This window comes from Podarcis filfolensis, assembly GCF_964270895.1.
Source record: "Podarcis filfolensis genome assembly, chromosome: 13".
NCBI lineage: Eukaryota > Metazoa > Chordata > Lepidosauria > Squamata > Lacertidae > Podarcis > Podarcis filfolensis.
The window spans coordinates 15,193,800-15,204,050 of NC_139615.1; the positions used below are offsets into that span (position 1 = coordinate 15,193,800).

Below are 10,251 nucleotides of genomic sequence, written 5' to 3' on the forward strand. Positions count from 1 at the left end.
CCAGTGCCTATAAGGCTAAAGTCGCTAGTCCTCATTCATCCGAAAGAACTCAAAGCATCCTGGTTCAAACCGTTCCCCCTGACAACAACCACTAAAGAACCCAGGGATTATACCAGGCATAGGCAAACTCGGCCCTCCAGATGTTTTGGGACTACAACTCCCATCATCCCTGACCACTGGTCCTGCTAGCTAGGGATGATGGGAGTTGTAGTCCCAAAACGTCTGGAGGCCGAGTTTGCCTATGCCTGGATTATACTGTATTTATTATTATTAATCTGCAGGGAGAGAGACTGATGGGCAGTATGAGGGCCCTCACCAAATACAGGAATTTTTTTACCCAACATGGGGCTCAAACCCAGAACCCTGAGATTAAGAATCACAACAACCTTGTGAGGTAGGCTGAAGTTGATGTATTGTTCAGAGCTAAAGGGATGTAGTTTTCTTGCACATGCTCAGAGCCTTCCTCACAGGGTCAAAGCCTTAGAATTTAAACCACGTTCTTGGGACAAGCCCAGGAAATTTTGACCTCAGCATTGAATTCTCCCTGCATGGGCTTACAAGTTTGTTGCTTTCCATCAAGCCTTCTTGCCCACAGAGACTTAAACTTTCCATTTCAACTGCAGGCAAAGTTGCTCGGCCTTCCCGCACAATCACTCTTTTGTACAAAAGACCCCCTCCCTGCAATTTTCCCACCCAGAGTGAGATGTCCACCACAGAGGCCTTTTTGAGTTCCCTAAACCCAACAGACCATCTGCGGCAGATCAGATGTGCATCTGGGACAAGAAGTCTGTTCATCCTCCTGGTCTCAGCCAGCTTGTCCCAAGATGCCAGGAGCCAGCGTCTATATAAACAAGAGGCCGACATGGTTCTCAAGTGCGCCCAACGCCAGTCGGCAGTCCTGGAATAATAAAGATATTGACAAGGTGCCCCTCGCCACCCGCAACCTCCATGAAGTCCCCTCCATCCCATTCGCCCAGTCCATTTGCTTTAATACAAATGGATATTTGCTTTAATACAAATTAATATCTAAGGCAGGGGCTGTACCACTCCTGGGTCCAGCCTAGACTCCAGCACACACTGCAGATGCTACAGAATAAACGTTAGCAGCACTTGGGCCGACAACAACAAAGCAGCAAATGTAATTACAAAACCACCAAGTCAGGACAGTCTGTATTATTGCTGGCCAAATCTTCTTTTTTCCTTTTAACATTCCTAATTATTGCAATGTTCCCATTTAATTAAATGCCCCGGTTTCATAATTAAATTCACACGTGCAACCCAAATGTATTCCTGGACGCACAACACACACATCTTCCCTCCAGATTCTTTGCTTCAAAGCCCCAAGCAACTGGCTCCCAGGGATCCCCTTCTAATCTGATGGATTCCTGATCCCTCCCAGCCGGCATGCTCTTTTGACCACACAGGCTATAATTATAATGGATCCCTTCCAAGCCATGCTCTCCCATTGGAGGGACAGCCAGCATTTCTGGAACAGCCATTCAGAAGTCCTCTTAAAACTCAGGCCTTTGTGGTGTCAAATAAACCTCCATAATAATTGATTCCCCCTCCAGTGGGTCTTCTCCCAGATCTACGCTGGATCTCCATCTTTCAACATCCTTTTTCTGTATCTCTAACCATCTATTTTAATGCACATTTGGAGCAGAACACACAGATCCTTTTGAAGCCAGAAAATGTCCCAAGAGGGTCCAGCAATTCTGCTATGGATCGTCTAGTCTAGTGGATCTGAGGCTGCAATCAGTTCCTTCCCCATGCAGAGACAGTCACATCATCATCATCATTATTATTATTATTATTATTATTATTATTATTATTATTATTATCACCACCCATCCCCTCCCACCCCTTGCCCCTGACACACAGTCCTCTTGCTCCCTTCACCAAATCTCCAGTAAATTCACCCAGTAAGCTTGCTCAAGCCTGAGTGTGCCTCTTCTTCCAGAGGTCATCTCAGGCCAAAAAGAGGAGGGGGTGTCAGAAGGAGAGGGATTTGGAGAGCATAATTAGAAAGAGTGGATCTTTAACTGTTATTCCAGCTGTTTGCTGGAGTGTGCGAGCATAGAATAAGGGGAAGGGGGGAAATCTCTCTCTCTTCCTTCCTTCCTTCCTTCCTTTCTTCCTCTCACTCTCTCAACTTTGCCTCCCGCCCCTCTCTGGCTGATGTCACAGCGCAGAAATGTGTCTAAAGCTGAGAAGCAAACCACAGAGGGAGAGACACAGGAATGTAACATACAAGAGGGGAGGATAAGAGACATGGGGACTGGGAGCAGGGTGGGGAGGAGAGGGGGAAGAGCCGACACGCAGCCATAACCTCCCTCGGAGCACTGGTGCTTCACCCCGGAGCCAGCAGATGGAATCAAAGAGGAGCGCCCCCTCTCAACACTCACTACTGATTAATCCACAAGAAAGCCGTTTCTGTGCTTGAAGCTGACAAATCTAAACACACACAAACAAGGAGTCTGTCCACTAATGCGCACAGCTGCTGTTTACTTCGGTTTCTTTGTTCCCTGCATGTTTTAGCCACCCTTCCTCCAAGAAGCTTCAAGCATTTAAATGGCAGGACAATCCTGCGAGGTAGGCCAGGCCTGAAAGACTATCATAGGCCCAAGGTCGCCTGGAGAGCTTCCAGGGCTGCCTTAGGAGAACTTCCTGGTGGGCTACTTCCCACCTGAATCAGATCTGCCTCTGCAACAGGAAACCGGCACCCAAAACCGGACATGACCTCCTTGAAATGGGAGGTATAGAGATTAGGAAATAACTCTCCTCACAAGTGCTCCCTGAAAAACACAGGGCTCCATCGCTTCTTTGAGCAGTCTTTGTACAACACCCCCTTGCACATAAGTCCAAAGTCAACAGTTTAAGTGTGGCCAATCCGTGTTATATGATCTTCTTCAGCCCACACAAGAGAGCGAAACTGCCCTGGGATGAGCTCTCTCACCCTGGCTTTCCTATCAGTTGGCGGCTGAGCGGCAATTGGAGGATGAATTGCTCCACAAATTTGCCCCTTGAAAATAAACCAACTGGGAGAGGGATTATAAAAGAAGATGGTGGCTTGGTGGCAGCCAGAGCTCCTGGGTTCCACGAGGTGTGTGTTTTAATGCACTAAGAGGAAGAGGTGTTCCTTTGCCTGTTCACCACATATCTGTGGGGAGTTTCTGTTCCCAGCATTGTGAGGAAACTGGAGGCAAGAGGGGGAACCCACAGCAGACACTTCTGAGAAGAGCCAGTCCTGCCATTAGGCAGAATGAGGCAGCAACTTCAGGCGGACGTTTCTGGTAAACAGGAAGCAACTGCAAAGTGTTAGGCAGAGGTGTGAGTCTTGCACAGAAGGCCAGCCGCCTGCTCCCTATGCTACCCTGCAGGCCTCAGGAAAAGTGGAGGGAGCTGCCCCACATACCAGTGGAAGATTCAGCTACCAGTCTGGTCAGCTACTTTATGTGGAACGCCGTGGGGCAGTGCCAGGGAGCAAAGCATCTTGGGCGGGCCCTGGCTCTTGGGCCCCAGGCCAGAGGTTCCCAAACTGTGGTCCACAGGCCACCAGTCATCCATTAATGTTGCTCAGATGGTCCACTGCGTGTCTGTCAAGAGCAGCAGGAGCAGCAGCCAGGAACAGCGGGTGCAGTGCACTAAATATTGATATTGGATTTTAATTTTTCTTATTGCTTCTTTTTATATTGTATGGTACTATTGTATTTGGTATTCTGTGGGGTTGTATTCTGTGGGATTCTGTGGGATTGTATTCTGTGGAATTGTATTCTGTGGGATTAAAGTTGTAGAACAATAAAATACAAAATGGGAAATAAAAGCAATTCGAAATGCAATTAGAAACCATGCAGCAATTAGCACAGCACATTAAAATTGCAGCAACAGACAGAAATATCATTAAGCAGTCCACCACTATTTTCAAGTGGTTGTGGACAGTCTGGAAACCCCTGTCCGATACATCCACACTTGTCTCCACACATTTAAAGCATTATGGTTCCACTTTAAACAGCCATGGCGTTCTCCAGAGTCTCCTGGGAACTGTAGTTTGTTAAGGCTGCAGAGAGTAGCTAGGAGACCCCTCTATTCCCCCCACATTACAATTCCCAGAGTTCCCTGGGGGGGAAGGATTGACTGCTGCACCCCTCTGACAGTTGCCACTCTGTGCAGGGAATAGGGGCTCTCCTAACAACCTCCAGCACCCTAAACAAACTATACTTTCCAGGATTCCTCATGGGAGGGAACAATGACTGTTTTAAGTGTCAAAATCCTGCTTTAAATGTGTGGTGCAGATGTGGCCTTAGTCTCTGATGTAGTTTGAAGTAAAGGGAGTGGATGAGGACCTCAGATTTCTGGGTTCTCTGCTGCAACTCTTTTCTCCCAGGAATGCTGGGGTGCAGAGGAGCCCCCCCCCCGCCCCATTTTCCTGCCTAGCTGAGGCAGCTGCAGGCAATGTCAGCGGGGTGCTGGAGAAGTTAAGAGAGGACTGCAAAGCACCCTTGTTCTCCCCTGGCGTCGAGCCGCTGTTCAGCTATTCCGCAAAGCCACAGGAATACGCTGAGAAATACATTCCTTCTCCGGATGGGAAGGGCTGAGGAAACGCAGCCTCTTCCCCCACCCCACCCTCGACACCCGCCCTGCCAGCTACAAGGATATGGGGAGAGAGACAGGGAGGGGCATTCAGGGAAAAGAGGGAGATAATAGGAGTGGCAAGGGATGAAAGGAGCCAGGGAGGAGGAAGACAAGGAGGTGTCAGAGAAAGAAATGGGGGGGGGGGTGAAAGCAGGCACAAGGAATAAAGTGCCAGTTCACACATTACGTTTGCACACTTGAAAATGTTAAAGGAAGGCCACAGGCGTCAGGCGGCAATAGGAATTTGTGTGCTTGCAGACACGTGTACCAGACACAAGTACACACACTCTTCCATCAGGAGAGCCCAGAATGGGCAATCCGTCATTTCAGAGGTTAAACCAGGGTTTGTTCTCACGTAATGTGTGAAAGGGCCCGCAGAATGCGAGGAACAGCCAACAGGAGATTTCATTTCTTTCTTTTTGTAAAGAGTGAAAGAAAGTTATTGCAAAAACAGCACAGCACAAAGACTGTACAAGAATCCATTGCCGGGGGGTGGGGTGGGGGGGGGTGTACAGCATCTGGCACAAAGGGTGTTTCCCACAGTAGCAGGAGCATTAAAAGAAGTGACAGGAGGAGGGAGAGTTGGACAAAAGGGGACAGCAAAAAAGTCAGGCAGAAGGAGCGTCGAAAGGAAATATGGCAAGATGAATGAAGGAGGGGATCGCGCGCACAAAAACCACCCAAACCCTCAACGAGAGTAGTAAGTGAAAAGAAGAAAGGAAGGAAGAAAAAGAGGAGGGGGGCAATTCGACAGGCACGCAGACAACATGGGAAGCAAGGAGATCGGTTTGGGTCAAGAACTGCTGCCAGACTGCATGCAAGAAGGAAAAACTGTCACAGAGAAAGACAAGAGGGAGCGCGGAAGAAAAGGAGAAAGAAAGAAGGAGGAAAGAAAAGGAATGCGCGAAAGAGCGCGAGGAGGGAGGAGGGAGATGGGGTAGTCGGGGGGGGGCGCGGACGGAGCTCCCTCTCGGCTCTCCTTACCCAGATCGTCCATCCCGGGCGGGCGCGGGCTGGGTCCCGGACTCCGGGGCCGGTGGCTGGCTGCTGGGCGGCCCCCGCCCCAGTGACGCGCCTTCCCGGAGCGCAGCCCCGCTCGACTGCCGCGCCGCCGCTGCTGCCGCCGCTGCCGCTGCGGTGACCATTTATGGCAAAGGGGATCCGAGGCTCGGGCAGGAAGGATGGAGACGCCCCCCCCCTCGCCCCACAGCGCATCGCGCGGCGGGGGGGAGCACCGCGCTGAAACTTGCCCCCCAAACACTCGATCCCCCCATCCCACCCTATAGGGCGCGGGGGGGGGCGTTACAGGGTAATAAAGCAAGCCTCCTGATCTCCCCAGCTAGGACGCCTGGGTTCCATTTCTGAGGGGTCTTGTCTTTTGAGCAGGGGGGTGGGGGGCTGGACTCTCTGGCAGAAAAGTTAATAGCGGGCATGAACCGCAGGGTGGGAGCCTGGGGGTGGAAGAAAAGAGAATATAGGCACCTTCTGGGAAAGGGAAGTAAGGCCTAGTGAGAGGAGGCAGTTGCTGAGGGCTCCTGACACCGGTGTGGAGCATGAAACAGCAAGGCCGCCAATTTTGGACGTGGTAAAGAAGAGGCAGTAACTTTTTAAGCTACTTGATTTTATATTTTTACCTGAGCTCCTGTGGTTTTTAGCCTCAGGGGTATAATGACTTAACTAGCCTTGGGATACAGTACTTTGCTTTACCCCCTTGGCTTTTGAGGGGAGCCTTTGCCGCTGTGCCTCAGGCAGCAGAACATCTTGGACCAGCTCGGCTAATGTGTTTGGGGCAAAGATGTGGGGTGGCAGCTGCTCAAAGCTAGGAGAGCTGCTTGGCCATTTAGGAGACTCCTTCTGAAGAGGTCCAGCCTATTGGTCCTGCCGGCTAGCTTCTTTTAGGGAGCGGAATGAGATGAGGCTTATGCAGAACCTTGCATGGCATGGATAAAGGTAAAGGGACCCCTGACCATTAGGCCGACTCTGGGGTTGCAGCGCTCATCTTGCTCTATTGGCCGAGGGAGCCGGCGTACAGCTTCTGGGTCATGTGGCCAGCATGACTAAGCTGCTTCTGGCGAACCAGAGCAGCGCATGGAAACGCTGTTTACCTTCCCGCCGGAGCAGTACCTATTTATCTACTTGCACTTTGATGTGCTTTTGAACTGCTAGGTTGGCAGGAGCAGGGACCAAGCAACGGGAGCTCACCCCGTTGCGGGGATTCGAACCACCATCCTTCTGATCGGCAAGCCCTAGGCTCTGTGGTTTAACCCACAGCGCCACCCACGTCCCACGGGTCCCACAGTGCACGGCATGGATATTACGGAGTAAAACAGTAAGAAGAGGAAAAGGTGTGAACTTTGGATTAAAAGTTATCAATTGGATTTTGAGCACTGGGAAGAAAGCCTGGCAGCAAAGCATGTATAACATCCGTATTCTCTCTTTCTCTCTCAACACACAGTCTGCACTGTACATTTAAAACAGTATCGTATCACTTTAAAATAGTCATGTCTTCCCCCAAAGAATCATGGGAAGTGTAGTCAGGGGCATACCTAAGGTTCGCTAGGTTGCTCCATATCTGTCAACCTTCCCCGTTTTTGTGTGGGAAATTCCCTTATTTCAGTGCCATTTCCCGCTGCTATCCCGGATTGTTAGATATCCCGTAGACTGTCTCAGGGACAGGTGAGGCTGCTGATCCCTTATTTTCAAATCCAAAAGTTGACAGCTATGGGTTGCTCCCCACCAAGGGTTTAGGCCAGGCTTCCTCAACCTCAGCCCTCCAGATGTTTTGAGACGACAATTCCCATCCTCCCTGAGCACTGGTCCTGCTAGCTAGGGATCATGGGAGTTGTAGGCCAAAAGTATCTGGAGGGCCAAGTTTGAGGAAGCCTGGTTTAGGTCCAGGGGGAGCAAAAATCACACCTCTCTGGCTCCGAGTGACTAGGAGCCCACCCACCCATTTGCTCACTTCTCCTGGGCTGCTCCTCCACCACTCTGGGCCACTGGGCACATGTCCTTGCCAAGGGCACAAGGGATGGGGGGCACTGCCAATACAGCTCCTTGCCAAGGGCACAAGGGAGCCTAGGTATGACTCTAAGCATCGTTTGTTAAGGGTGCGGAGAATTTTTTAGAGACCCCACTTCTTCCTAGAGAGCTACAATTCTCTGTTCTCTGGGAAGAGGGATTGGCTGTTAAACCACCCTGAGAGTTGTAGAGGGGAACAGGGTCTCACAACTCTGAGCAACCTTAACAAACTACAGTCCCCAGGTGGAAACTGTGATGGTTTAAAGTGGTATGATCCTGCTTTAAATGTATAGTGCAGATGAGGCCATAGATGTGTGCATAGGAGCCAACTCCTAAGGCCATGGGGGCTTCGGCCCCTACAATAAAATATTTGAGGGGGCTGGGTCCCCTCAAAGTTGATGGGCACTCCCATTCAGCTGGTGTGTGCCCAATGTGTCATGCGATCGATTATGTGGGGCGGGGCTTCCCTGGTCCCCCACAATATTTTATTCAAGTTGGCACTGCGCCTACACATGCACACAGGGTGGTCTACTAACTTTCCAGTATCATTTCAAGTTCTGATGAGGCCCAGGAATTCACAGGATTCCAGGTGCCAAAACGGGGAAAGAGATGTACAACTTCCAAGTCCGGCTGAGGTCATGAGGTCTTTGGACAGAAATGGGTTTTGGCTACGCTGCAGCTGTTATTCATGATGGCGGGAGGACGGAATCTAATACCTTGTGCCAAATGAGATTATTTAATTCAGAGGATGTTTATAGAACTGAGGAAACACGGGGTGTAAATGGTGCAAGCCAAAAACAAAGTTGCTGAGAACGAGAGAACTCCGATATGTAATAAACGTACCTGAATGTTAAATCAGGGCTGGATTGTTAAAAGCTTTGGTGGAGGTGGGCTTTTGACCATAACAATTTTGGGGTACCCATAAGGTTTGATGGCTTAAGGACTGGGGGAGGGGGATATTAGGAGCAGTCTGTAAGAAGAGGGCAGAGAAAAAGCAAGTTTGTAGCATATGCTAATGAGAGCGAGAGTTGTGATTAGGCATGGGAGCTCAGAGCCCAGAAGTCCCTGGTTCATATCACCTCGGTTTTGTTCCCTGATAGGTAAATGGTTAGGATGGAGGGTTACCCCTTTTCCCACAGTCCATGACTCAGTAGCAGAACACATGCTTTTCTTGTGCCTCCAAGGTCAGAGGCAGCAGGCCTGTGAATATGAACTGCTGGAAACAGCAGGAAGAGAAGTGCTCTCGCATTCAGATTCTGCTTGTGGGCTTCTCATGGGCATCCTGTTGACCACTGGGCAAGATGGGATACTGGCTTGATCCCGCCAAGCTGTTCCTGGTTCTCAGATTATTCATTAGACAAGACCTGGTACAGGCAAGCTTCCTAGGTAGTTATGAGTGAATTTGTCAGGCCAAAAGGGTTATTGATTTTTATCTGCCTGTTGACAGACCTTCTACATCACATCTAGTTGCAGCCCTAGGCAAGCCACTTAAGACTGAGCCCTGCCCCCAATTGAAATAAGATTTTAAAAATCCTAATTTACAAGCGTATTGATGTACTTTAAAAGCACCCTATGAGTTGTACGCATGCGTGTGTTAAAATGGGCTGTCACAATCCTGCATGATTTTGCCTTGCAATGGTTTGTTGTTTTGAATTGCAGACCATATAGTATTTTGGGGATCGGGCTGTACTTACAAGGTTTAGGACTTGCTGAATTTTCTAGGATAGAGGGGACATTTTTGAAGTGAACATTTTGTAAGAGACCTTTTTCGCAAGGTATGGTCTCAGCCCTCCTGAAAGTGGCCAGCTCACAGTGTGGGCTTTTTCAGATGAATGCTTTTTCAGCACCATAATAAAAACTCTCCACCCAGGTTGAAACACTCCCGAGCGTAACGGGCTTGTGCCAAGAGAAGAGCCAGGCACAGGAGGAATTCGGGAAGTAAAACAAGCCCTGGAACACTCAGCCTGGTTTGCTTCTGCACCAGATACGTTGAGACTGCATGATGGCTGCGTGATGAACATGGGCTGCCACTGTTAGTGTTACGCCCAGCTCTCCTGGCTTCTACAGCAACCAATCATGCAGAAATTAAGCAGGTGACCGTTTTCTTGGCATAGAGATAAAATTATAGGAAATGCTTCTCACATGCTGAGGAACTGGAGCATGACCAGAAAATAACATTAAAAAAATGAAGTCCTTACAAAACTTCAAATCATCCACACAGTCTCCTTTCAAAGTATCCCAAGAGGGAAGGAACAGCATACCTCTGCTGCATCTCCCAGCTGTGATTTTACACCATAACCTCAGCGGCAGGGTTACGTATGCTAGCGGTCAGCTTCCAGCACCCAATAAACGCCATGGAAAAAACAGATGACATCCAACCCTTCAAAAACAACAATGATATGGGACAGAAAATGGGACCCAGAAAGAACCCATTGGGGAAGGCGCTCCCTCCCACCCCATCCTAGACGAACAGGCTCTATAGTAATCAGGCTCTCAGGAAGTGGTTTCTCCCTCCCCTTCGCCAGTTCTCCAGACCATCTGGATGCAGTTAGAAGCAGGCGTTTCCTGTCCTTGGCGTGGAAAGGAGGTGGGGAGGGGAGG

General features: G+C 49.7%; 1 protein-coding gene across 1 annotated transcript in view; it reads right to left on the reverse strand.

The window, feature by feature from the left end:
* The window catches only part of TGFB1I1 (transforming growth factor beta 1 induced transcript 1), a gene marked incomplete at its 5' end in the record, with an annotated part of 23,004 nt that extends 17,013 nt beyond the window's left edge, over nt 1-5,991 (reverse strand). The window contains 4 exon segments of the mRNA XM_083584185.1: nt 5,617-5,827; nt 5,830-5,901; nt 5,903-5,955; nt 5,958-5,991. Coding sequence (XP_083440311.1) covers nt 5,617-5,827; nt 5,830-5,901; nt 5,903-5,955; nt 5,958-5,991 — 370 coding nt within the window.
* Between the last annotated feature and the right edge of the window lie 4,260 nt (nt 5,992-10,251).